The sequence below is a fragment of the Branchiostoma lanceolatum genome, chromosome 10, assembly GCF_035083965.1.
Source record: "Branchiostoma lanceolatum isolate klBraLanc5 chromosome 10, klBraLanc5.hap2, whole genome shotgun sequence".
Classification (NCBI taxonomy): domain Eukaryota; kingdom Metazoa; phylum Chordata; class Leptocardii; order Amphioxiformes; family Branchiostomatidae; genus Branchiostoma; species Branchiostoma lanceolatum.
Window position 1 is genome coordinate 12,837,641 of NC_089731.1, and position 27,948 is coordinate 12,865,588.

The 27,948-nt window shown below is 42.9% G+C and overlaps 2 protein-coding genes across 2 annotated transcripts in view; one reads left to right on the forward strand and one right to left on the reverse strand.

The window, feature by feature from the left end:
* LOC136442970 (serine/threonine-protein kinase mTOR-like) overlaps positions 1-27,948 on the forward strand; it is a 146,951-nt gene that overhangs the window by 54,046 nt on the left and 64,957 nt on the right. The window lies entirely within an intron of this gene.
* LOC136443761 (putative leucine-rich repeat-containing protein DDB_G0290503) lies at positions 536-27,923 on the reverse strand. Its single transcript, XM_066441123.1, has 14 exons — positions 27,278-27,923; positions 17,505-17,995; positions 16,729-16,942; positions 16,275-16,421; positions 15,955-16,105; positions 15,341-15,564; positions 14,809-14,927; positions 13,937-14,188; positions 11,389-13,252; positions 10,660-10,814; positions 9,359-10,127; positions 8,731-9,026; positions 8,063-8,346; positions 536-3,349 (listed from the first exon to the last, which is right to left on the reverse strand). Exons 1-14 carry the CDS (start codon positions 27,680-27,682, stop codon positions 2,643-2,645), a joined length of 6,078 nt encoding a protein of 2,025 aa, XP_066297220.1. The 5' UTR covers positions 27,683-27,923; the 3' UTR covers positions 536-2,642.

The window sequence follows — 27,948 nt, forward strand, 5'->3', positions numbered from 1 at the left end:
TTGTAGTTGTACAGCAGTCAGCTACATGTAAGCGTGTTATTATGATGCTTTGGCACAATACATTGTGAATGTCTATTGCCTGACACTAAGCCCACTTTTACTGGTAGTATTTTAAGTACCACATCTCTCATTAGGAAACAATTTTACCCTTTTGCGATCCTCCTTGTGTACTTCAGTCTATAAATTTACAACTTTGGTCACCAGGCCATTAAGAAGGCTTGAATACAGGACTGGTGCTAGAACTACTGCTTACGACCATACTTAAAAGTAGAGATTAAGAGTCATTAAGATATTCAATTTTGTTATCAGTTCAATTGCATTACCTTCACAAAGAAGCAGGGTTGACAAGGGGGGAAGTAGACCTTTGCAATTTGATAGCTAGAAGTGGTTTATCCACTAGAGCAAGTACATTTGTACTATGAGGTATTACCGTATTGAGGCATACATAAGAAATAAGGGCTCCGGACATTCATCAATAACAACTTAAATCAACTCAAAATTTCTGTCCAGACTTTGCAGAGCTGTCTCCATTTTTTTCTGCCCCACTCATTGTTTGGTAGGCAATGTATTGAATTTTCCTTCTTAAATAAGCTTACGAAGGTACATTTTCATCAATTTCATGTCATAAAGTTCAGATTTTAGAATGGACAAGGTAAAAAAAATTCTGTCCCAGCAAGCAAATTTCCGTCCCGAGACAGAGGGACGGGTCCTGGTGACAGCCCTGCGACTTTGCAAAACACATACCGAACGAAAGGTTAGCTGTCGTACCAAGTGGCCCTCAGACACTCTGTTCGCTAAGGATGATTTAGAGATCACTTAATGATCCTTACTTTTCGTCTGAGACTTGTCTGGTTCAGAGGATCTCTAAAGCTGGTCTCACTCAATAGTGCTTTGGATGTCTCACTAAGGCTGCCCCCAACCTTACCCTGGAAGAATGCCAAATACCTTTCCTTTCAGAGGCAGACAAAACGCAGTGGACTAGGTCGCTAATGAGGAGGGTTACGGCAAAAATCGAGGCCTACTGCCAAAATCCATCCTTTCTTAATGTGGGAACACAGCTAGAATAGGACTGGTCTAGCCTAGCTGCTATCCTCTGTAGAAACCGCTTGCTCAGTCTTTTCCCTTGCTCTATGGTAAGCAAGCGAAAAGATTGATCCACTGATACAGAGGATGGCACCCAGGCTAGAATAGGACTGTCCTTACAAGCATATAAGATTATGTCCTTCTTTTTAGTACATCCTAGGCTCAGGGATTGAAACAAGAAGCTTCTAAACCACCCGTATTAAAACCACACCGCTAAATTTGTCATTCTCAATGACTACAATCTCCTTTTTCATCTCTGTTATCTATTTATTGATATAAACATAGAATATTTAGATCACGTGGTAAATAAACAAGGGAACATGCCCCTGCTGCTTCCTTGCCTATACTGGTTCCACATTTCTCTATTGTCCAATCAGGTTTACTTTAATTTAAGACATTAGCAAGTTTTAATGTCAACTTCCACAATCAAGAATTAGTAATATGAAACTTAGTAATTCCTATAAAAGGATATGCAGAGAGATACTTTTACAGTACGTATTTCTGGGTAAATTTGCTGCTATATGCATACCTACATTACCTAGCTTGGATACATGTAGTTATTTTAAGAGGAGATATTTTACGATAGTAAAAGCAATACTATAAATGCTTTGCTATGCAACAGGAAAATACTAAATTTTAAACTAAAATTCATCATTGACTCCCTGACTTATCTGCAAAATTGAACCTCACATTTTCCAGAATGTGTTAAAAAATCTCCGTTCTTGCATACTTTGATTAGACAACGACCAAAACATCCCCAAATTTAGTATGTTATCTGATTATGAAATTTAAAGAAACTTACTTTTACAAACCACTCGTGGCATAAGGGCACAATTGTATGATCCTTTTCTGTACAGTAGACCTCAAAATGATTCCTTGACACTGCATAGTCAGCAGTTCGTTGTACACAAGTTGTGATTAAAGTTTTTTTTTCTACATGTCATGGCCATCAAGCTATAGGACCTGAGTCATGACTTTGAATGTCCCCTGAGGTCAACGTTGCGCCAGTTTTGTCTGCACATGTTGATTAATAGCCATGGGTTCTATCCTAGTTAGTTGAAAGGGGCTCTCATACTCCCCCCTTAGTTGGAGTATGGGAGCCCCTGTTAACCAACTAGGATGGACTGACCCAGGCTAGTTGATCAGTCAAAAATGACTAGAAACATGACTCGTGACATAATGACTAGTCTAAACAGGAAGTTGCTTGTGCCTTACTGGGGTGTAACTCAAGGTGAAAGATCTTGAGTCTTCCTAAGAAGGTTGAAGCAATCTTAAGATACATGTACAGTGCTGTATGTCACAATGTTGACCAAGACATAAGGTATAACACAAGGTATGACTCAAGTCTTAAAATCGCTGTACTTGGCACTTAATTAGGGACAAGATATTTTTTTAAAAGATTGTTGGATGTGCACAGAATCAAACTAACCACCTGCAGAATTATACATGTAACATCAAATTTCACCTACATTGTATTTCTACCTTTACTTGCACACATTTTGATAGTTGTACTAATATCTATCTTTTATACTAAAAAATTGCTACCTTTTCACTTTTTGTTAGTTTTCATGGTTTGTGGCCATCTCCCACTCAAAGTCTGCAGGCCGAATCTTCATGACTGCACTCTTCATGGAATACTGCATGCCATGCCAGTGGTACCAGAAAATTCCAGTGGCTGCGTTTATTGTGTTCACCTCTCCTGGTCTGTAATACCTTCCATTGACATTGCCGGAGACGCCGCAGTTGGTGTACCATCCGCCACCGGAGTGAGAATCGGCGCAGTTTCCGCTGTACGAATCGTGGTCGACGTCCTTTGTCGTGAACTCTTCGTTTGGCATGATGAAGTGACCGGAAGGAACGACATTGGAGACTGCTTGGCCGATGCGCGCACGGAAGGAATCCTTCTCGTCTTCGATTCGGAAGGTTTGGTACTCCAAGAATCGTTGCTCGCCTGCCCAATCCGTCATGACGATTCGCAGTTTGTATGTGCGCTGGTTTGTGAGGCGGTAAACAGGGCCATTGCCCAACCAGTACTCGCCCTTAATGTCGCCGAAACCGTCCCTGTACGCCCTCCAGTCACGGTTGAAATCCACGGAGCCGTCCGCACGACGTTGGATGACCGTCCAGCCACCTCCGTCATTGGTCATGTCGCAGAAGACCTGCATGGGCCGTACGTCGAAGTACGCGTCCTTATAGCCAGGGATAGTGTACTCTGTGCTCAGGACATAGCCCCTTTTGTATAAGTCAGAGCAGTCCTGAACTCGATCTGTAGAAAGGCAAGACCATGATAAATCGGTTAACTGAACGAACTCTATTTGAGTAAACGTGGTATGGACAAAATCACAAATATCTGTATGACAGTTGATCATATCTACAATGTCATATCTGACCTGGCTGCTAATCTGATCTTGTTAAAGGTGTAACTTTAACCCTATCCTAATCCTGGGAAAAGAGTTTCACAGGAACGAACTTCAGTCATGTGGAGCAAAGTCATGTGTTAGAAACACTAGAAAGTGGAACGAAGAGAACACAGATGGGCGAAACAATGGGATTACATGATGGAAGGAAAGTCCACTGTCAGAACAGAAGTGTAGTCAGTTGATTAGTGGGTCAAGCAAGCAGGACTAATCATCAGACTCTTTTACATAAAGCTTGCATAAGAAAACTCTTATCTCTAACCCCCCACCGTGCCCTTAAACATGAGCATTCCAACCCCCAGGAAAGTTGGGAGATGTTTTAGACATATGGGAAAAACCAGGGGAATGAGTTAACCCAAGAGTTGACCCCAATGTTTAAAGGACAAACAGGACATTGACTGTCGCTTTCACAGGGCTCTTTGATGCGTTTGCACTTCTGTCCGACTCTCAGCAGGGCTTTGTGATGGTTTAACCAAAGGGGAGGAGGAGGTCATTTGCATTTTGATGGATGCTGATAAAAGCAGTCAGATGTGTGAAATTTGTTTTAATACCCAGTAGAGTCAAGGGCTTGAATTCCCTAGGGATTTGAATGGGAATTGATAATGGCAGGTGCTAACAGAACCGGATTTTTAAATGGTTGTAATTTATCACTCTTTTGTGTAGAGACTACCCGTTTTACACAAAGTACTAGTGTGATGTTGGGTCCCTTTATCCCTTAAGTTCGGTCTTTGAAGCTGGTGTAGTTAGTCTGGGGGACATGAACCTGAACTTAAGATGACCACAGGTGCCCATCACTGTGTTGTTGATGTAGGCTTTAAAGGCCACCACTGGAGATTTGGGCCAATCGGCCTGCCTTAAAAACATTATTGGCACCATTTCTTTTCCGTTGTTTAGGAGATCTTAGGAAGTTAAGATGCCACAGGGATCGAAATGGTTTGAAAGTGTTTACACTGTGGTTTGAGGAGAGCCACAACAAAAGTGTCTGGAAATGGTGACTCTTGCTACTGAGAAAGGCTTCCAACTCAAGCATGACGAGATAAAGAACTGTGGAAACAATTTGTAACAGTGCGGTTTGCTGAGAGATTTATTAGCGTTTTTACTACCCTCTGATGCTTTGATGATTTCTCTTATAATATATGAACCGTGACAGCTGATATATTTGATGTACTACTTGTGGTATAATAGATTAATGACTGTCCATCTACCTCAAGATGTAATAATTATACAAAATAAAGCATCTGTGTGTTTAATATTCAAAGCTGTAGTCCAGTAGTTAGACAAATGTAGTCTTTTTATCTTCCATGTACTGTGGGTTATATTATTAGCCAACATAAAATCAGTAACGGACCTCATCAATATAATTGTTTTAATGAGAAAGTCTGGGATCTCAATCAGGTTACAGAGCAGTAGGTTTTTGCTGTACATCAGAGAGAATGGTGTAGCCCAGGGTGTAGTGAGTAATGCTTTTCTTATGTTGGCATCCAGTTGACCCCTTGAGAAGATGTGTGTTGTTAGGGGTGGAAGAAGAAGATGGTTTCCTCCTCCCTTCTTTTTCAATGATGACCAAGGGGATCCTTCTTGGAATGACAGAAGACCTTAAAACTTATGATGAGGGAACATCCATACATAGGTTTCTTCTTTTGAGAACAGTGGGTCTAATATATTACACATTCAGAACTGCACTTATAAAACAGTATGATAAGTATCTCGTTTTGACTCGTATAAACATTATTTAACATCTCTTCTGTGACTTGTCAAACAAGAATCTGACAGTTTTCCGCACATTTACAACAAGACAGCTTGTGCTACAAGCTACAATGTACAGTTATAAGAAAAGAACTGAATATTCTTATATTCTTGTCTTTACAGATTGTGTCTTGAGCAAACATAAGCCCCTTGGGCCAGCTGCCAGTATGGTTTTAGGATTAGAGATGTCTGGGGGTTGGCATTCCTAAGCCCATAACTACTCCCAGACACCCAAAAGGCATGTGCTTTTCAGACCTGGCTGGTGGACACTGGTAACTGATGACCAGGGCAGGCTTGACCTGTGTGTTTACTGGACTCTAACCTGAAACACATTTGGTTCAAGATTGCAGATGGATGGTTTCCTGAAGTGTCTCACAGTGGGAGACAAATAGAATGGATAGTTTCTCTGTTGTCTAAAAATAAACCATGTGGTTCAGTGTCACCACTGGCTACTTTGCTCTTTTTATTTGTGAAAATAATTGAGATCTCTATGAAATATCTGTTTTAATTTTTTTTTAAACATATCTACCACATTAGGTAATGGATGCTGAGGTATAAGGATTTGATAAACAGATGTTTTGTTCTGTTGCCCTATGACTTCCAAGGTTGTTATCTAACCTTAGGACCTCCTGTGGTGCATTACAACATCACCTTTGCACCCAGGTAGTACTTTCAAATAATATCCACAGTTTTACGACATTGGAATGTAAACATTTAGAACCCATTTATATGAAGTGAAATTAGCAGAACATTTGTATGTTTGTGATTCCACACAATTGAAGGATGTGCCCTCCTCATTTCCAGCTATCGGAGTGTCAAGAAGACAGTGTTTGGCATCACATCTGCTTGGAGTAGACTGTCTAATCAAATCCATCTGCAGCAGACACCTGGAATGTTCCCTGTGACAATGAACTTGGCAAGGACCATTGCTCGTTTCCATGGGCTTGTGACAAACATTGGAGATACATTGATGTACTTTTTCACAACACCTCTACATCTTGTATTTGCTGCTTCATTTTGCATTTGAATCATAGTGTATTTCAGTGGACACCTAAACTAGATATCTAGGCTATGGAGCAGACTTTCAAGTTTGGGGATTACCGAAATAAACATAAGATTATTCTAGTAAGTGGTATGCATTATAGCAGATGAAACACATGTTTTTCACATCAGTTTGGATCCTATCTACAATATGACCTTGGACTTGGAAGGGGCAAGTTCAACTGCACAGTTAGACCAAGGCCTCTGCATCTGCCCCCGACTTTAGGAAAGACAGTCGCAATCACTTATCTGTGTCGCAATGTCAAAGGTTCAAAGGTTACAGCGGGCACTGTAAACATCTTCGTCTTCGGGGATCTTGGAAAGACAGTACTGCACTACTGGGCTGATTTGAGTTACTCCTAATCCAAGTAATCAAAAGACTCTTTATTCTTGTTCTGAGACACTTTTGTGCTCATTTCGGGCTGTTCCTTACTATGCAGGATTTTTTTAACCTTCTCCCTGCTGCCTTGCTCTGTAACCAATAGGGAATTGGGTGCCAAACGGCTACTTCAGCGTGCTAAAGGTTAAACTAAAAACAAAGCTTTGAAAATCATTCTTGGTACACAACACGGTTTCTCGTTTTCTTCACAAGCTCTATTGCAAAATCAGACTTGAAACAGCTACAGTCTTAAAGAAAGTATACAGAGGAAGATGAGATGACATAAAAAACTTGAAAGGACATGAAAGATGGCTTTTTATCTATCAAATTTCAATAATTAATTATTCTAACAATATTCATGTATGAGAACTTATTTAACCCTAAATATATACTATTGACAACAAAAAGTATATTGTTTTTATGCCTACTTTGTACCTACTTTACTTTTGTAAATTAAGGAGAAACAAAACTCATTAGTGAGTAATAGTACATAAAATGATAAAATAAATATGTCATTACTCAAGAATGACTAAAAGTAATAATGAAATAAGTTAAGTTTCACTGATATCTAGAGATACATGCATATTTCCTACTAATTTTATATGTTTCTTACATAGCCTGATAGAGGCCTGTCTTAAGATCACTCTTACACCCATCTTTCTAAACTCTTGATATTTTGAACAAAACCTATCTTAATGCAGTGAAGACAAGTCGCTAGGCTTTGTGACAAGAGCTGAGCTAGAGCAAAGACACAAAGCTAAAGCTGTCTTCAAATGCTTTAATTAGAACCACTGAAAAAGAGAACAACGTGCATTCTTCTCTCATACACCAGTGAAGTTTACAGTGGCGTGCAAGCACTTGACATGGTACAAAAAGAAGTGCAGTTACTCTAAAATTGATAACAAGTACACTTTATCTACATAAACATTACTGCAAAATCAGTAGCTTAAGCTTGTGTGAACTGGTAGGACGTTACACATTTGTTAACAGCATTGAAGCACATGTAAGCATTTTATTAATCATTAGCGCATAAAAAGGAAGCAATATCAGTGGGGAGTGGTAGTAAACTTGTTGAGCGTTTTTTCCATATATGTCAGCAGCACTTTGTGTTAAGTTGCCACAATACTGTTCCTACACATAACATAGCTGTATTGCGTTATAGCATCCTGGATAACAACCATTCATTAAACATTCAAGCTGTTAGGAGTTTTTCTCTCATCAGTACTGATATTGTTAGAGGTTCGGGGTTGTCAGTTTATGGGAACTTTAAAGCTTGGGCAGTAAAACATCACAGGGCAGTAAGCTAGCAGTAGTGGTTGAATTAGTTATGGTACTGGCAGTAATGTTGTGTTCACAACAGGAAATGTCATGTTCCATGGAAATGTTGTGTTCTGACCTGTGTACTTAATGTCAAAGTCCAGGGTGGCATTCTCCAGCCGATCCCTTATTCTGGTAATCTGACTGCCGTGGAGGCCAAGGGTCTTGTCATGCTGGTTGGTCTTCATCTGATTGTAGGCAATTTGTCCGTCGTGGTCCACAGTCTTGTTTGTCAGCTCCACGGACTTCTCAGCGAGCTCCGACAGCATCTGGTGATGATGGTTGATGAAGACTTCGGACTTCTTTTCCATCCTCTCCAACTGCTTGGTCTTCTCGTGCACCCTGTTTATCTTCTTGCTGTAGCTGTGAATGACAGGGAGATATTGGGGAGTAATATGCGTGCTTCATTTGTAGGACCCACCTTCAATTTCACTGATCACTAGTGTTGAATGTTGGGACAGCATTTGTTTGTTTTTGCTATGCTACGTATATGTAGATGTATTGTAAATGTAGAAATGTTTGCGGGGATTTAGTTTTGCAGTAGGGAGAGAATGGTGTGGTTTTCAGTTTGCGTTTGAAACAATAGTAGCGCTACAGTCACACAATGGAACAGCTTTTTGCAGTGGCTTCAAGTTTGCAGTAAAGAGTTCACTGCACTCAAAAGCGCGAACAAAAAACCACTGCTAACATTTCTGCATTTGCAGTATTGAAAAAAAACACTTAAGAAACAATTCTTGTCACACTTACTTGTCCAGAAAGATGTCATGTTTTGTGTCCTTTTCAAATGTCCTCCTGTCAAGGTCATCAACCCTATCCTTGACCACAGCAGCTCTTTTTGAAACGTCCTTGATCCTGTCGTCATGGTCCTTCAATGTCGTCTTCTGCATGTCCTCAAGCTGTCCAACCTTGGACTTGTACTCGTCCATTTGGACTCCCTGATCAGAGGTCATCTGCTGGAGTTCCTTCATCTTGGTCTTGAACTGACCCAAGAAGATAGCGTGTTCTGTCTTCTCGCGTTGCAGCATTGAGAGTCGAGACGTGTACTGAAAAAGAAAAAGGGAGTTATTAGTAACTGAAATTTTTATTCCATCTTTTGTATGATCACAACAACAGCTACTTAGCAGAAAAAAAGCATAAATTACAGTGGATTCATTCCTCAAGCTAGGCGGCATCTTTCACACCACTCTCTTTTTTAGTTACTAGGAAAAGCCGTCACGGCGAAACGGGTCGTGGTACTAGGCTGAAGAAAAGTTCTAAATGGGAACTGTGTGGCTTCAGATGTCTTACTGAGGGACGACTGCAGTATGAAAGATGTCGGAATGAATTCACTCTACTTTAAATAGTAGAAATAAAGTTTCCTTGATTTCTTTCTCACCGAAGTCATACTGCTGTCTTGCTGTGAATCCTTCTGTCGAATGGCCTGCATCATTTCCTCCTGTTTCTCCAGCATGTCATCATGGCGTTGCAGTGCCTTATCCTGGGCATCATTCCTCTCACCCTCCCCAACGATCTTGATGTCGTGTTGGTTGAGCACAATGTCTTGCTGGCTGTTCTGCAAGTTGAACTGGAGGATGCGGGAGTTGACCTTGTTCAGAGCTTCCGAATTCTTTCCCACGTCTCTCTCTTGGTCTTGCAGCCTGCCCTCAAAGTCGCGGATTGACGTCTTCTGTTTGTCCGTGTTTGTTTTGACATCTGTGATGACCCTTTCGTGATTGTAAAGCACGCTGTCCTGTTGGTAATTCTTGTCCTGGAGACTGTTGATGGTACCGTTGACTTGGAGAAGCAGATTCCCCTGCAGACCTATTGATCGCTCTGTCCTGGACAGCTTCTCCTCGTGCTCCCCGATCATGTTCTCGTGCTTAGATATCATCTTCTTGTCCTCCTTTATTGAGCTGTCGTGGTCCTTCAGCATGGTTCCATGCTGATCCGTCCGGGACTCCATCCTTCCTATTTCTGCGTTGTGTCTTCCGAGGAGACGGCCCTGTTCGACGTTCTCGCGCTTGATGACCGTGATCTTGTTGTCGTGGTCGCTCAGCATGTTCTCCTGGCGACTGTTCTGTTGCTCGTGCTGGATGATCTTCTGGATGTGCCTCGTAAGCAACTTGTCCTGAGCAATGTTCTTCAAGGAGGTCGAGACTATAGTTCTGTGTGAAGTCAGAAAATATAGAAAACACACCATTGTAACCTCATTAACACAAACTACCAATTAATACATTTTCCTGGATGAATAGACTCTTTTTACACAACCAAGTGATTTATTCAACCAACATTTCGGTGACCATCTGTCACCTTCCTCAAAGCAATTCTGACTGGTTCACATTGCACTGCAGCACAGGTGTCGCTGCTTATAGATGCATTCCCAAACACGTAGTATTTACATTATACACAATGCCGTCCCAAACGTACAGGAGTGTAGCACATAAACTACAATCAAGCAAAAAACCATTCAATAACTAACTTGTGCACCAGTCAGAATTGCCTTGAGGAAGGGGACAGATGGTCACTGAAACATCGGTTGAATAAACACTTGGTTGTGTGAAGAGAGTCTTTTTTATTCAGTGACTTAACCAACCTGATGAAACTATTCACAAAGACATTTTCCTCAAACATACAACATGTAAGGTCTGCTTCAGCTTAAAAATATCACATCATCAAAAAAACATTCTTTTGACTTACCTGTTGTGATCTCGCAGCATTTCATCTTGGTGATCATTCCACTCGTTAATTGTTTGCAGCGTGTCGTTGTGAGTTTCCAAGATGCGACTCTGGAAGTGATTCTCTTGTTCCTGTTGGCTGTAGAAGATATCCTGTTGGCTGTTTTTGATGTTGATCTGAAACAACATTCATTACAATTCATTGATATTGGTAATGACGTAGGGATTAATGCTATGTAGACATGAGCTACTGGGCAGCCATGATGATTGAGAAGAAGAGGATGACCTGACATCAGCATAAACAAGTAAGAAAGTAATCATTAGTTGGTTATATTATATTATCATTTAATGGCAAAAATATCAGAGCAGGAGGAAAAGATAAACGAAATGGTTTCTCTAACATCAACGTCCAAGCTCTCAACATATTCACAAAGAGTCTCCAGGGCTCTCTATTTCGCTGGATGAAGTCAGAATTCTTGACTCGGGGCCATATTTCTTTGCAAAAGAAGTGAAGGAAGCAGTCAGCATTTCAGCCCACTGTAGAGACGGGGGGCGACACAGGTTATCTGGCACTTACGACCCCTTGCTGCTGTCACATGTTTATGATGTTCCATCCCAGAGGTAGCAGTAGAACTATTCATTCTGTGAACAAGACTGACGGAGTCAGCAGAAAATTTAGGTAACTTCCAATCTTCACACAGTGTTGGTTTTGTTAAGTTCATTAGTTATTCAAAAAAGAAAATGAAGTTACCTGGAGGATCTTGTTCTCGTGACTGCTGATCATTCTGTCCTGCCCCCGGACCTTCCTCTCCTGCCGGGAGAACAGCTGCCTCTGTTGAGTGATACGCTTGTCCTGCTCCGCGTTCTTTCGCTGCAGACGTTGAAGATCTCTTCGATAATCACTGAGCTGCTTCTCTTGCTTACCGCCAGTCGTGGTATGTTGAGAAAGTTTCGAATCATGGGTGATGATAACCTCTCTTTGTTCATTGTTGAGTTCAGCCTGTTCGGAAATGTCGTTTGTGTGTTTTTCCAACACTGTGTCTTGGGCGCTGTTACGCTCATCTAGACGAGCAATTTCATTGGTGTGACCGTTGATCTTTACATCTTGCTGGGCATCCACGTCTTGTATTTGACCGATGGAGTTTTCGATACGTTGTAGATTTTGCGCTTGTTTCTTGTCTTCTTCCTCCAGTCCTTTAAGTGTTACGTTTTGGTGAAGAATGCTCTCATCGCGTTTGATACCAAGCTTCACTATGCGGTTGATTGTAGCATTGTGAAGGTTTAGGCTGTTCTGCTGCATGATATTTCTTTGTTCCACACTTGAAATTCCTCTGCTTTGTCTCTCTAAGATCTTGTCCTGTTGATTGTTTTTCTCTACCAGCTGGGATATCTTCTGCCTGTATCTCTGTTCTTGTTCATCGCTCGTTTCCTCTAGTCGGTTTATCTTTCTTTCATAAAGCCTGTCCTGTTGTGCGTTCTTCTCAGTTACCTCTATCAGCCGTACCTCATGGCTCTGGAGACTGTCTTCATGTATGGTGTCCATCCTCTTCAAGGCACTGACGTCAAGTGCAAGGTGATATGTACTATTTTCCAAATTCTGTGCCCTGCCACCAACTTGATCGACTTCTGACTGCAGCTGTCGGATCTGATTCCTCTGGCGGTTGTTTGTATCGTTGATGGAGGAGATGTTTCCATAGTGCCAGTTCAGCATGATGTCATGACGCTCATTCTTCAGCTGCTGTTGCTCAATCACCTGCAGGTGCTGCTGCAGCTTCTTATCCTGCTGGTTGTCTGTCTTCTCCAGCTGAGTTATTTTCACTTTGTGTTGACTCAAGATGTTATTGTGCTCCTCTCCACGCTTGTCAAGGTCTTCCAGCAGTCCTTGGTGCTTTGTTGTTGCGTCACCCAGTTGTCTGGCAGACTTCTGAACTCTGTCAATGTTGACCCTATTGTCTCTCAAATCTTTACTGTGCTCGTTGGAAGATTTCTCCAGTTCACTTAGTCTGTTAAGATGCTGGTTCAGTACCTCGTCTTGTTCCTTGTTCTTTTGTCCATGTTCGGACAAAGTTGTTGCATGTTGGCTCAGAATCTGGTCTAATTTCTCTGCATGCTCAAGCAGCAATGTTTCTTGCTTAGAGTTGACCTGTTCCAACTGGTTGGTTTTAGGCACTTGCTGTAAGATCATTTGGCCTTGCTCGTTGGTGACGTCATCCAGCTGTTTGAGGTGATTGGTGTGTTCTTCTAACTTGGTGTCGTGGTCTTGGTTCTTTTGCTCGTTTTGCGCAGTCTTAGTGTTCATCAGGTTCAGTGCAACCCCATGCTCGTCTAACTTTTGCTCGTGTTTCGACTGCTTTGCACGTAACTGCTTCTGAAGCACCGTTAGCTCGTTTGTTCTCTGGTCGACCTTCCTTAACTTTCGTTCGTGGTCTTCAAGAAGCGCCTCCTGTCTGTTGTTTCTGGACTCTTCTTCGTTCAGCTTGCGGCTGAGCTGGCTGAACTGCTCGTTGCTGTTGGTCCTGAAGTCCATCAGCTGCTGCACCTGTGACTTCTGCCTGTTCAGGGTGCTCTCTGCATCACCAGCCTTGGACTGGAGCTGGGAAATTTGCTCAGTATGTCTGAATAGATAGGAAGGGGAAAATCATTAGCATACCACTGGAGTGTGCACGATGGTTAGATTGGTAACCCCCATATACACAAAATGTATATATAACTGTTTTATGTTGATTCACATGGCACCTTATTAATTACGCATTCCACAGGAGCATCATGATGGTTAGATTGCTAAGCCCCACATATGGTTATAATTTCATAGACATGATGAGACATATGGCACCTTATGTATTACTGTCTACCAGATTCTAAAAACAGCCATGCACCAGACCAATGTGATGTGGTTTGTTTTCTCAGGTTTACATGTAGTTTTTGCTTATCAACATACCTGTTCATGATAAAGTTTGAATTTGCATGTATGTCAACCTTCTTCAGGAGTGATGTTGATTCAATTACTCTTGAGCATGTGACTTTATGGACACGACTTAAGTAATGAATCATAATTATTACCCTTTAGGATAGGACGCCCTTGAATAGGACGTTGAATGGAGGTCCAGTGTTTTGAGGAGAGCCACACCTCGAGCACGTTTAAGAACACACCGCACTTATCGAAAAGAGTAGGGGTCCTTCCCGGTGTGAGTGGTTCAAAACCAACAGTCCTATGACCGCACATGGGTTCGCCCTCAGTAATAGCCTCCAGCTAGTTGGGCAACCCTGGCATGTACATGCTGAACTAATAAATATATTACCTGTTCATGTAGATGTCCTGCTGCTGGCCCTTCAGCTTGACCTGCAGGATGGTGATGTTGAGCTCGTTGGCGACGTAGTCCTGCTTGTTGGTCTTCTCGCGCAGGTAGAAGATGCTGGAGTTGTACTGGTTGGTGTAGTAGGTCAGCTCGTTGATCTTCTGCTGCATCTCCGTCATGCGGTTCTGGTGCTGGGTGAAGGTCTGGTCCTGGTCAATGTTCTTCTGACGCACCAAGGAGATGGTGGAGTTGATCCTGAAAAAAGTAGATCATTGAATGCCTGTCGTTCGGTAGGTGATACCAGCATTTGCTGTGGCGTTGGTGTGGTGCAACGGTTAGAGCGTTGGGCTCAGAACCAATAGGTCCCGGGTTCGATACTCATCATGCCCCGACATTGTGCCCTTGAGAAAAGTATTTTACACGACCTTCCCTGACATTGGAGTGACGCCCACCAAGCCACTTTGGCTAATCTGTCAAAATGTGTGCCAAAAACACACTACCACCACTACCACCTGCACACCAAGAGCCGTTGAGGTTTTTTTTTAAATATTTGCTGCTTTATACACATCAAGACTGTCCTTTTGCAATAAATAACAACTAGAACAACAACCAACTTCAATCATGTAAAACCTAAGATAGTCATTTTGTTGTAGTGAATAGTTTTATTCCATACTTATGACTTGTTCTATGTTTACTGTTGTTGCCATACTTTGTACCGGCTACAATAGTCGCGCAATAGAGTTCTTCAAAGTAAAGAAACATTCAGAGCTTTTTTGCTATCTAGCATCTCGTGATGATGAGGAGCATTCAACACGTATAATTTTTGTTCGTCTGTTAGTAGTACAAGGAGAAAACCAAGTTTATTTTTTTCTGACCTGTTAACATCGTTGGTGTGTCGCCTCAGCCGCTGCTCATGCTGCTGCAGCTTCTGGCTGTGCTGGTTGATCGAGTTGCTGTGCTCGCTACTCTTCTGGTCCAGTCGAGACAAGGAGTCCTACAACAGACCAATGTCACAAATTCATACAATTATATTGACTTTATAACACACTCAGACTGTAGAATGGAAAATAAACGTGGCTTGTGGGAATACAGACAGACTATTAACGCAATGAGAAATAAACTGTTTTCCAACGCAAAAAATTTCACTCACCAGAGTTTTCGACCAAATCACTCGGTCTTCGCCAGCTATCTGACCCAAGTGCTGTAGACACGTGATTACGCACATGTGACATCAGCACTGGGTCAAAGTTCATTGGAAGTCAGTATAGATGATGAAGACCGAGTGATTCGGTCAAAAATTCCGGTGAGTAAATTTTTTTTAGTTGGAGAACACTTAATTTCTCATTGTGTACTTGACCAACTCAGATGAACTTTCATGCCAAGACTATTAACACAATCGATAGTGACCTTGGCTCTGTTTAGGACGTTCTCCAAGTCGTTGCTCTTGCCAACAAACTGAGAGATCATGGAGTTGTACTGGTTGATGATGGTGTCCTGCACAGTGTTCTTCTGCTCCATGTTGTTGAGGCTGATCTTGTGCTGGTTCAGTTCAGCTTCTTGGTCGTCGTTCTTCCTTTCAACATCCTGTGGTAAGAGAGGAGGTTTTATTGGTAAGGTTTCTTTGCATATGACTTGTGGATGTGTACAAGCTTGTATTAGTAACACATAATATCATCAACTCACAACTCTAAGGATTACAACTAGACTGTATAGGACTCCTGGCATCATGTTGGCGTAACGGTTAGGGTGTTTGGCCCAGTACCTAGAGGTCCTGGGTTTGAATCCCTTGACATGCCACCTTTGTGCCCTTGGGAACGGCACTTTACACGACTTTCCCCACTCCACTCAGGTGTAAAAAATGGGTACCTTACTTCGGTTGGGGAGGTAATAGGCGGTGGAAGGAGAGAGTTTGGCTCTGCCTTCCAATACCAGGCCCTAGACACAGTGGATAACAACCCGCTGCCCCTATACGGCCCCAAAAGGCTTTACCTTTACCTTTTTGTATAGGAATCATTTCATACTTTCAAAAAACGATTTCTTTCTCACCTGTAGTCTAGTGCTGTGCCTCTGTATGACGTTGTCCACATCAGAATTCTTCCTCTCCAGCTGTTTTAGCTTGGACTTGACCTCGCTCACAGTAGATGATTGGGACAGCAACTTTTCTTCAAGCTCCTGTGTTAATGAACCAGACAACATATCAAATCATGTACCTATAGCACAAAAGGGTTATTCAAAATTCAAACTTGTGACAAAATTTCCTAACATATTATGACATAAAACAAAACATGAGTTACAGAGAAGTAACTGGACATCAGAATCACACGATTGGCCTGAAGCTCACCTTCACAAGTCCGTTGCTGCCACTGACAACATACGTCTCATCCGTGTCATCCTTCTTATCTTCTGAGTCAGAAAGGCTGTAGCGACGGCTGTTAAGGAGTGACAGCTGGCTGTCATACTCGTCCAGCGTGTCGTCATGGCGACTAACCTGCAATTACGAGAAGTGCATAATCGTACTGAGCATATGCTTCTACCATCTATCAAAAGAAATGATATTACTATATGTGATCATAATGAAGCTGTGGTAAAAATCAGTGACGTACAAAGTTACACTTTGGGAAACTGTACTATTTCACTATTTTACGACACGAAGGTAAGTATCAGTTACCATACACTGTAGGCAGTTGGTCTTCATCAATGTTGTACTCATGCACACCAACATTATCAGAACATCTTTGGTTGCAAGAACCTGTTTCCTTGCAAGGCATTTGACGATGCATAGCCTTCATCCTTACCTTAGTCTCCACCTGATCCAGCCTGACTTGAAGACGTTCCACCATCTCGTTTTTGTCGCTGATCGTTTGCTGCAGCTGAGAGATGCGGCGAGCCATCTCGTTGCCTTTCTCCGCCATTTGTTGGATCATCGTCTTGTACTCGTTCACGGCGTTCTCCGACTTCGTCATCTTCTGCTCTACCGCCTCCATCTTGTCTGCGAACGATCTCTCCAACCTTCGCGTTAACATGCCATACCAGGTGGACAAAAAGAAAGAGAGGGAGAGGAATATAAAGAAGTTAATACAGGTTCATATTGAGATCAGTGCGGGTGGTAATCAACTCGTGGAGTGGAGAAACGATTGAATGTTGAAAGGAGTGGCACAAAAGCCAGTGGTATGGGGATATTTCAAGAAAGACAAAATCAAAATTTCAGGGAAGTTGGTGGTTGGATAGATGGTTGTTACAAAGATGACACATCGGAACATTGGTTAGTTTGTGGCAGGTTTGGTTTCTAATCTACAGTCTAAGTTCACACAATCAAACATATTGTATATTGTTAATAAAAATAGCATCAAACGAAAAAAAAATTGAACAGATGTGACATCTTTGTGAACCTTCAGGCAGGAGTCAATCTTAGTCCTTTCGTCTTGTATCTTTCAGTATTTAATTTGTGTCTTAAGCTTTAGGTATTTCATTGCCGTCAATCGTCAATCAGGTCACCAACCGTTTCTCAACTTCTCATGCAAGTTCCACGTCTCCTATATTCGTTCCCTTTTCCTATCTCTCATCATCCTACCTTGCAAATTTGCGGTCAAGGAGAATGTCCTGCTGGCTTTTCTTGATGTTGAACTGTAGTAGAGCCTGGTCGTGCTTCTTGATGGTGTCATCTTGTGCTGAGTTCTTCCTCTCCTGCTCCAGTACCATCCCCTTTAGCTCTCCGTACGTCACGTCGACATCAGCCAACTTCTCCCTAAACTGACTGAGCATCGCATCGGTTGCCTCGTCCTTCATCATCAGGCCATGCGACATCTCCTCTTGCTCGCTGGTCTTGAACTTCAGGTGGGCGATCTTGGTGTTGTACTGCTGGATCAGTTCCGCCTGCTCAGCGTTCCTCTTCAGCAGCTCTCGGATCTTGGTGTTCTTACTCTCCAGAATGTCTTTTTGCTGGACGTTCTCTCTTTCGTAGACAGTCATGGAAGTGGTGCATCTGTCCAGGAGGGTTGTCTGCTCCTTGTTTTTCTCCATCAGGGAGCTGATTGTCTTATTGTGAAAGTCAATCTCGACATCCTGCAGAAGAAGAATATATATTTCACCTTTAGCACACTGAAGTAGTCATTTGGCACCCCAGACTCTATTGGCTACAGAGTTAGGCAGCAGGTACAATGTAGAAAGATATATTCAGACTGACTTGACTTGACTATCACCAGGGCCTAACAGAATACAGAATTTTGATTCACTTAGATATTACCTATGCTGTCCAGACACATTATTTATTCACCTTTCATAGACAAACTGTACATGTTTGATCCACCTTTTTACATTGAGTTAGAAGGACAGTCGGTGATATTTCGTAGTTTGATAGACATTGGTGTATTATTTCATCAGAAATGCCGCAGCATTTCAACTGATCCTTTATGTTGATGTTGATAACTTGATATCTTTGAACAATGATTTTGTCTGTTAGGTGCATAGTTTTGACCAAAGAAGGGGGGAGGGGCGCTCCTCTTTCGTCACAACTGAGGGACGAAAGCTTGCGCCAGCAAAGTGACGATCCTCTATTTAGCATGGCATTTGCCACTGAGACGTGTTGATTCACACAGCGACCACAAAGTTCTCAACCTTTCCTCCATTTCCCATGACCTTGGGATAGCTGAAACTTCAACGTTCTTTCCAAGGTCATAAAGATTCCGTGGGTCAATCTGGTACCCATCCAGCCTGACAGCGTTAAACGCTAGGTAGCTCTTAAGGGGGCGACGGTCAATTAAGTGTAAGTCTGAGGTGTCGATTTATTAGATTGCCGGGTTACGGAAGGCGGCTCACCGCTTCCACTGGGTTGTTTGGCGTTGAAGCCCAGTTGCTTAGCGTTGTCTTCTTGGAATGTCTCTGTTCCTTAGTATTTGTTTTCTTAGCATGTTAGCCTGGCGTGGCACGTTTTCTTGTCACAGGATCGAGTATCGTGTCTCACCAGGTGGATATCTGACATGATTTAAGGCAGGGCACTCTAATTAGGGAAAAGTCTAGAAGAAAAGCAAATTATGAAAACTACGCTTTTGAAGATAAACATAGGCATGTCGCCCCTTGTGGAGTAACATGCTGGGGCCCTTAGCTTCTTATGGTTAGAGTGTAGTGTAGTCACATGTGGTGTGAGGCCATCTCACATTTGGCTATAACCACAACGTTGTTGACTTATGTAACTGATAGATGTAGTTGTACCGTAGGGGGTAGTCTTTGTGTCATTCATTACCTGTGATTACACTGTCACGCTGCCAAACGCATTGCGACACTGAGGACTCTTTCGTGACACACAATTTACCGTATTGTCAACTGTCGGTGTCGTATTAATCCGCTCGCGGTTCTGAATCATGTGTTTGTGTATATCGCAATCTGGTCTTCATTTGGGCTAATCATTGTTTAGGTTGACTTTAAGATTAAGGTCAGTACTACAGATGACTGTTGGCAGTGAACCTGGCTACGGTTTCCCGACTGGAGTCTGATGATGGTCCGGGGTTATTGAATCCCGATGTTAAGCGAACAAAAGGTTGTGGAAAAGGCCAAGGATGTCGACAGGGAGTGTCTAAAGTTCAACGTGACCGACGCGCTCATAATTTCAATTTCGGACTTTTACTCCTCGGCCTGTCAACAGTCTGACATTTCCGTGCACCAGAGCCTGGTCGGGAGGCCCGAAAAACATCCCGTCCTTTGGCGGAGGAGGCTCGTTAAACAAAAGTTCGTCTGACTTCGTGAACTTTGGCGGGGCAGGTTGTCTCACCACACCTGGTTTACTATTCCGATTTTGTACTAAAATGAGGAGCAGATGTTCTGAAAATGATAGACGTCTAATCATGGACGCGGTAATGAGGTTTCCTCCAAATATGCGCCCTGGGCTTTTTCGGTCGTACATCCAAATCCCTAACATGATGTGTCACGGGTTTGAAGCTGGAGAAAAAAACATCGACCCTGACCTTCGTCTCCTCCAACACCTACCCACATACCAAATATCATCATAATTCATCCAGAGGTTTTTGAGTTATTCTGACTACAAAAATCCAGAAACACAGACACATGCACAGACATACCCAAGACAATATCTCCATTTTTCATGGAGATAACAAGATGCACACGATTGCAGTGTATGTACGACAAGTTATGTAATGTTTTCCAACATTTCACTGATCTGGGGTTGAATGTTAAAAACACAATGATAGTTAGACTGAACGATTGAGTCCACATGTACATTCTTGCCGTATGATAGCCCGGATGACTTTCAAAGACCTGGGGTTTGTTTTTGGAAAAGCCACTGCAATCCAATTGTCTTGAGTCTCCAATAAAGAAGGAGGAAAACTCAGGACATCTGGTCGAACGGAAACTTGTAGGCTTGAGAGGATTTGTGATATCTCCTACATCTGTAACCGTGAAGCTATCGTTGTGACGGAAACCAACGCAACACCTCAACTTCCCAAGCTTTGCTTCCGCTCCAGCGGCTATGAGATTTGGCAATTGGAGTTTTGCCCAAGTCGTTAAGCACCGTTTGGTGTTTAAAGTTGACAAGTGGCGCTTAAGTGTCTGTCTTTCACTGTCCCATATTTTGTACCAATTACAGAGTAAACTGCAAGTCTCGGCCGGGAATTATACATATGTCGACCGAAGTGGGTGGTAGTGTCGAGACATAGGTGATTGTCAGCGGGCAAACAATCAAGGTCAACCCCCGTGGTTAGAAAAATGGCACCCTGGCCTTTCTGAACTTCCGTTGGAGACCCACAAACACGGATCCGGACAGGCTTGCTGAGGGGGTATAGTTTGGTCTGTCAGGAAAGGCGCTGTCTCCGCAAATGACAGATTACGAATGCGCAAGGGTCGCACAGAAAAAGTCTGGTGCCTGCCTTTCGACTTAGGCGGGGACAAGTTCATAGTTGTCAAGTATGTATCAATTTGTAACTTTGTGACATACCAAGTACATATTCACAGAAGAAAATGGGCTGCGAAAAAATGAAAACAACAACTATTGAACAACAACCGTACAGAAATCTTTCTAGAAAACATACTGTTTGTTTTTCCTCTTTGAATAGCACAGCGTGTATATGTATGAGGCGACATATTTTGCACGACTTTAGACCTGTAATAGCTTTCAACGACACCGATTCCAGGTTTGCGTAGTAAATCTTGTCAACATAATTATTGGTTTTTAAAGCGCTTGAGTAAATTTCCGTGTTGGTCTCGCCTTGAACATGCACAGAAACAAAAACGAAATTTTGGCACACAACATAATTGTTGGTTTTTAAAGCGCTTGAGTAATTTTGTGTGGTAGCCTGTGTTGTTGGTCTAGCCTCGAACAAAAAGGAAATTTTGGCACAAGCAACAAAGTGTCAAAGTACTCGTAATTTTTAGATTCCAGTAGAACATGCTTGCTTTGAACGCATCGTGACATTGCTGACTAGGTTTCAAGTAGAAGGGGCTACTCCGCCGTTTTGTAATGAAATAAATAGATAAATAGATAAGTGTGCTGCGGTCAGGCAGTTGTGTAATTGTATCTGTGGCATTGTGTGACGTCATTAGGGGCAGGTTTTGGTCATAAATAAGGTGGTTTTGGGGTGATTTATGGAACTTTAAACTTCCATCGAACGGCCAAGGTCATCAGGGATTTTTTGTATCATTGCTGAAAGCGTTTGTGCTTTCTGTTTTCATTTTCTCATGGTATCAAGGAATTATTTTCTGTTAATCGTTAAAAGTCTAAATGTAGTGTGTATATTCAACTTTGGTGCTTTTAGGCAAAAGATAAAAAGTTAAACAAAATACGTTAATTCAATCTTTTGCCTGTTCTTTCTTTTCTCCTTCATGATTATGCTAGGCAGTCGCTTTTGTAAGTGATACCAGAACCAGTCCCAAATACTAGAACTATGTCGTTAAATGGTTCATAAAACTTCATTCCCACTCTAATCACGCTAGTCTCATAAAATAACGATTTTATCACAGTCGTTAATATTACACAAAAACTGAAGGTCACAACTTAAGCTTTGATCAAAATATTAATCTAAACGCTCATACTCTGGCTTACTGTAATGGTTTCATCATTTGTTAGGAACGCTTGTAAAACTTGTGGTGTCGTAGCGCTCATTGTTGAAGTTTATGTAAAGTCTAGAGTAAACAGCTAATTTTACGTCACATATGGTATCACCACGGGTTAATTTGGTCATAAAATCTAGACTTTTATGTGTCCTGAAAGCGGCGTTTACGTGTGACACAGGCGCGCACGTGTGGTACTGACAAGGGAACACTCGTATCTTGGGAATGACATTGCACAGAAAGCATTCATTGCGCGACGGTCTGTTGTCGCAGGGCAAAAATTCCAAAATCGCGACCTAGAAAGTCTCGTCGTTTGAGTCTCGCTTCTGGTTCCCATACAAGTTCCTACTACTTATCTGAAGATTTCTGGTATTCGCTTTGCGAGAAATTGGCATCAAACACGCTACCCGACTTTTACAACAATTTTCTAAAAATGTTGTAGTGGGGAAATAACACAGGAGAGATATACATTACATTTGCATATGTGCTTTATATAAGATCTGGTGTTAGACATTCTTGTGTTTCGTTGTGGGCACAACATCATTCCAGAGTGTTATCATCACTCCTACGGACTGACTCCAGTCTTTTTCAATTCTCGCAGTTGGGCGCAACCACTAGTTTGTCGGTGGTTTCCTACAGTCATTTTCCGCTGCTTAAACTGGGATTATTCAGATAACGTCCATAAGTACACTCGATTAAGTTTGCCAGGCTGTTAACTTTACGTGTCTTGTCACCTGCCGTGTTGGGTTAGCGTCACACGTTCGACTCTACCTGATAAAAGAAAAACGCAGGCGTTTGACCGAAAACAGTTGATTTCTATCTTCCATTGCAGACCTGTTATGCCGCTTGTACAGTCTGTTGGACCGTTTTAGGCACCAGGTGTCGACAAAGACAAATTAATACTTCTCCTCACTTTTGATAACCGATAAGCTAGGCTTGGATTTGTCGGGGTACGGGTCAATGTCAATCGCGACGAGTGATCGCTAGTTCCAATGTCTTGGAATGTTGGTATTCGTGGAATTCCATTATTAGGCAAAACCAAGCAACCCCAACATGGTCCGTAGTGGGTGGGTTTTGGACGACAATTAATTTCATATTTTTCCAATTTTTAGCTAATCCCATGAATAGAAGCGAATATTTCTGCCGTTTGCCATAACCCAATAAACGCATACGTAACACAACGCACAAATCACGAGTGAACGTCAACACAATTGCTACAACACGGTGACCTCGCGTTGTTACTCCCGCCATGGCCCCGTCTCCGTTGCCGACGGGTTGTGATGGGTAGGGACGGAACTGATTTCCTGTTTTGGTCTCCTTTGTGGCAGACTTACACAAGAAATAGGTCAGATTTCACGCAGTGGCGGTGTCACTGTATTGTGTAGTTCCGAACTTTGCCTTCAAACATAATAGCCGTAGATCGCAATCTTGTAGACGTCTCAGTGGGAATCAAAACAAAAATTGCTGCAATAATGTGAGAACTTTCTGATTTAGTGCGGAAACAAGATTTCACGATACTCGATCTACTTGGTTGACCGCCAGGCCACGTTAGATAATGAGGAGACGCAGCAACAGCAAGGGTTGGCCGAGGAAGAGGCCAGCACACTTTTATCATATCAGTTGCAGCGAAGAGCAAGCCTGTTTTATCCCCAGCCACATGTGTTGAACCAGATACTGAGATTCAGTTGATACAAGTGGTCTTGGATGTAGCACACTTTTCCAAACATAGGGGTTTAGTGCGTTCGGAATTTCTGACTCGATGATAGCCAAGGATATATTATACCCGTAGTGCGGAGTCGTTTTCAAACTGAGTGTAGGGACCGGACACTACGGAGGTTAGGAGAGCCTTGGCCTGGGTAGGACGGATTAACCGCGCTGGATTAACCAGAAACCAGGCCTGTGCTAAATGGGGTGATAATGGCCGCTTCCTGTCGTAAAATGTGGGACAGCACGTACATGTGTGCATGTAGATCATTGCGTTGGTAACTTTCTGCTTTTTGGGCTACCAAAGCGACGACAGCGAACAGATTTGGTACAAGAAGTCATGCTTTCGTAAAGCGCGTTCTGAGTCGGAAGGAAAATGCATGCAGTTGATTGTTTTGCTGATCTCGTTAGTAGTTACCATGCCTAATTAGAGACAGGCTAGAAATGGGTTCAGACACAAGCCATCAACACTCATGCCGGCACGTATCAGGAATTTGTGGAACGAAGGAGATTTCGACTTCTACGTCTAGAATGCACTTTCTCTTCGTCCTGCCTGTGTCACATCCGTAAATGGGTGGAGAAAACCCGAAGGGTTGACTGATGATGCGGAGATGCCGTGTTTACCATGTTTACATGCATGTGTAGTTACACTAGGTAGATACTATGTGCTTTAAGCGCGGAATGCTGTTATGAAACAACTGCTACTTGGACTCCGTCTTATAATTAGATCTGTTGTAGTGTTGATAAAACTTAAATCTTGTTGACAAAAGCGCATGGCTGGAGATTAGAATAAGTCGCTATCCGATAACAATATTCAGGAAGAACAATCTACGCTGTGATGTCAAAATTAGCCTATTTCTAATCGTCTGTAACCCATCGTCTTTTGCAAGTGACAGACCGTGCAGGTTTTGCTTGTTATAGGAGACGACAGTGTCTTGAAGCTGACGAAAACGGCACGCCGCCGTCAGCCGACAGTGACACCCCCCGCTGAGGGAGAGACCTGAAAAAATTCGGCTTGCAGAATTCCCCGATTCGATGCGCCGTTGGGTTTTTTCAGAGACCTCGGAGGGGCGTCTTATTTTTCTACGTTATTCAGAATTTTCATCTCTGAACCTAAGGTGGTTAATCATTCGACGTTTTTGTGCTAGCTCCCACGAAAACCCAAGCCACGGGGAATGTTTTTCGTCTGAAACGTCCTGAACGTTCGGATCGTGTTCTTGTTTTTATTTGGATAGGGGTTGTCTTTCGATGACATTTGTCCCAATGAAAATATTATAAAGAGCCCAGTGCCTCACCCAGGGTGGTATGGGAAACAGGATCACTAGAGGGTCGCTATTTGTCATCTCTGCATTTGAATCGGTCTATCGGAGATCCGCCATTGGGACGGAAGGCCTTCAAGAAGGCTAGAGTGGGTCGGGGACGGTTCATGTAACACTCTTAAGTGGGTGTATGTCGTAGGGATTGATTTTAATCGTTCGTAGACATTCACATCTTATCATGGCTACGTTGGGGATTATCCACGGAGGTCCGTAGGGCATTCTACGTTTGGCTGCGATGTTTACCAAACAGATTTAGACATATTTACATATCCCTGTGTAGATTGTTAACGATCATTCCCCCTTACAAAGTACAAATAAGCACCTATATTCAAGTGGCTGTATTTCGCTTTGCAGAAAGATTGAGTGCGAAGGACACTTGTGCGTACCCTCGAAGGAGGGAAAACACGGTGCGATGAAAGAACGTCAAGTCGGGCACACAAGACGTAATCAGTTTGATAAGGCGGGGACAGTTGTGCACCCACAGGCCGCGGATAGACAGAAAACACTTGCTCAAGTACCTCACGAACGGCCAGTCGCCCGTGCACGTGCTTTCTGTGGCCTACATGTAGCCACAACAATTTTACCTACAAGTGCAACTGTCGTATAGCTAACATGTTGCGTGAATCATTTCTTATTTTGGGACAAGTCAGGTACAGTTTCTAGCGACCTATGTTGGGAAAGAAACGGCTATCAACATTGCTTGCGAGGTTAAACCACCCCCTGTCGCTATTTCTAGGTCGAAAGGTAATGAATTTCTGCAAGGAAAGTCTCTGATTTACGACTCGTATAGGTTGTGTGCGACGCACAGGAGTGGACTCCGTCTGGCGAGGGAATGTTCCCCACAAAACACCACCAGACGTGACAGTGGGGTAGTGCAAAAATATGCCAGAATTTTCCAGACTTGCCGATAAGGGGCCATGCAGTGCCAAACGCCCGATATGGTGGAAAGTGCTAGCAACGTTGACATACGGAACTTGTTTTCTGATAGCGAATCACATTTACCTAAGACTGGACTAGTCCATGAAAATGGCTGGCAGACACGAAACAGGTCACTCAATACGTTAAGAAGTAAATACATTGTGATGTAGTTACCTAAGCAGTTATCTAAGACCTAAGCCGTTATCTAAGACTGAAGACGCTGTTTTCTAGTTCGTTGAAACACATACTCTTTTGTATCTTTATCTTACAGTTGTTGAATGTTGTTTTTTCGTTTACCTGAATGAAAGAGTGCTTGCCCAATTTGGATAGAGAGAAAAAAAATCACTTCGTTTGAATGTCTGAATTGGAAAGTTGCAAGATTAGAGCGAAGTGGTCATAACAAGCGGATTTCCGGACTAAACCCACCTACCCCGTGGCGTAAGAAGTCCATGGTCACTTGCCATGTCTACACCATGTTCAATGTCAAATACACGCTTGCCGTAAATTAAATCAAATGATTGTAATCGTGTTTCTCGTCCAGAAAAGACTGATTTACAGGAAGAAACGGATTAGGTACAAGAATTGATGAGGTTGTCCAGGATTTCATTTTATTTGTTCAAGATGTTGTGAAATAAATGAGTGCGTATGAAAGTAAATGATCAGCGAAATGAAGAGGGGGAGGGGGGCGCGTTAATCCATCATTTCGAACATCTGTAGAAAATAGGTCGCAACCCCGCGTTAATCCATTTCTGCGGTTATACAAGAACTTCCTCCCTACTTCAAGAGGGAAACGTATAAACGGAGTCTTTGTCATATTTTTCTCTAAGCTTTCCTTGGAATTCTGCCAGGATATCGGCAGGATTTCCTCTAGTTTTTTTGTCAACGTGCTTTAATAGGTTCTAGCATTTGACGATAATTTGCTCATCTAGTTCCGAATTACGGACTATTTTCAGTGATACAAACCAGTTCCTCATTTTCATCGGAGTATAATAATGATGTACCATATAACAACCTGCCTTTCATTCAAGTGGTAAACCTTACTAAGTTCCGTACACGCCCTCCCATCCCATAGCAAGTGGTTCCCCCCATCATTCCGTTTTACGCCGCCCGGCCGGCCCGACTAGACGATTTGAACAATGTCCAAGTGTGTCAGGCAAACTGGCCCAAACCCATACCACAAAAACCACTACTACGTGCTATTTACCCTTCCATTCCTTACATTGTGTTATTAAGACTCGATATCATCATATCCGACGTTTAAGGGGATGGTAGGAGGCCCTCTTATCGCTAACTCTTGGAAAGGGGGAGTAAACAAACATGGGGTACGTATGGACCACTGGGTTCCCACCTGGTCGGATGCCTTGGAAAGAAGCGAGGCTACCATCTTGGCGTACTTGGCCAGTTCTTTATCCTGTACGTCCATTTTCTCCTGGAGGGCAAGGATTGTCCGGTTACACTCGAACCAGTTCATGACGTGAGCGTGGCCGTCTCCCTCATCGATGGACCAGTCGGTCGTGTCCCAGGCGGAGCCGAGGCCCTCCGGGTCCGTTACCGCTTCACCCGCACTCCGCTCCGCTTTCCGTAGTTCCACCTCACGTTGTAACACTGATTTCTCCTCCTGTGTCCATGCAACATCCTTCAGGTCTTCCACCTCTACATCCTGCAGAGTTGTCCAAGGAAAAGTAAGCAAAACTGCTTGAAAGAGAGCCAAAGAGGCGAGGACGACTCTTGGCTTGGCCATTTTTCCTTGCATTTACATCTAGTAACTGGAAACACATGGGTTAGGGCAACTGCTCGCTAGTCGACTAGGCCCGCGCGTCTATGGTCTCAATTAAATGAGGCCACGCGAGGGGACCTACACTGCATTTTTAAGGTAATTGCCCGATAGTCCAGTGAAGTACGGAATCGGTTTAGCTCCTCTACTGGGCTGGTAAACTCCTCCTGCACTCCCCTTACTCCACTGTCAGAAGGCGAGAGGGAAGGGGACTGATGAGTGAATGGCACCGCGGGGGTTTTGCC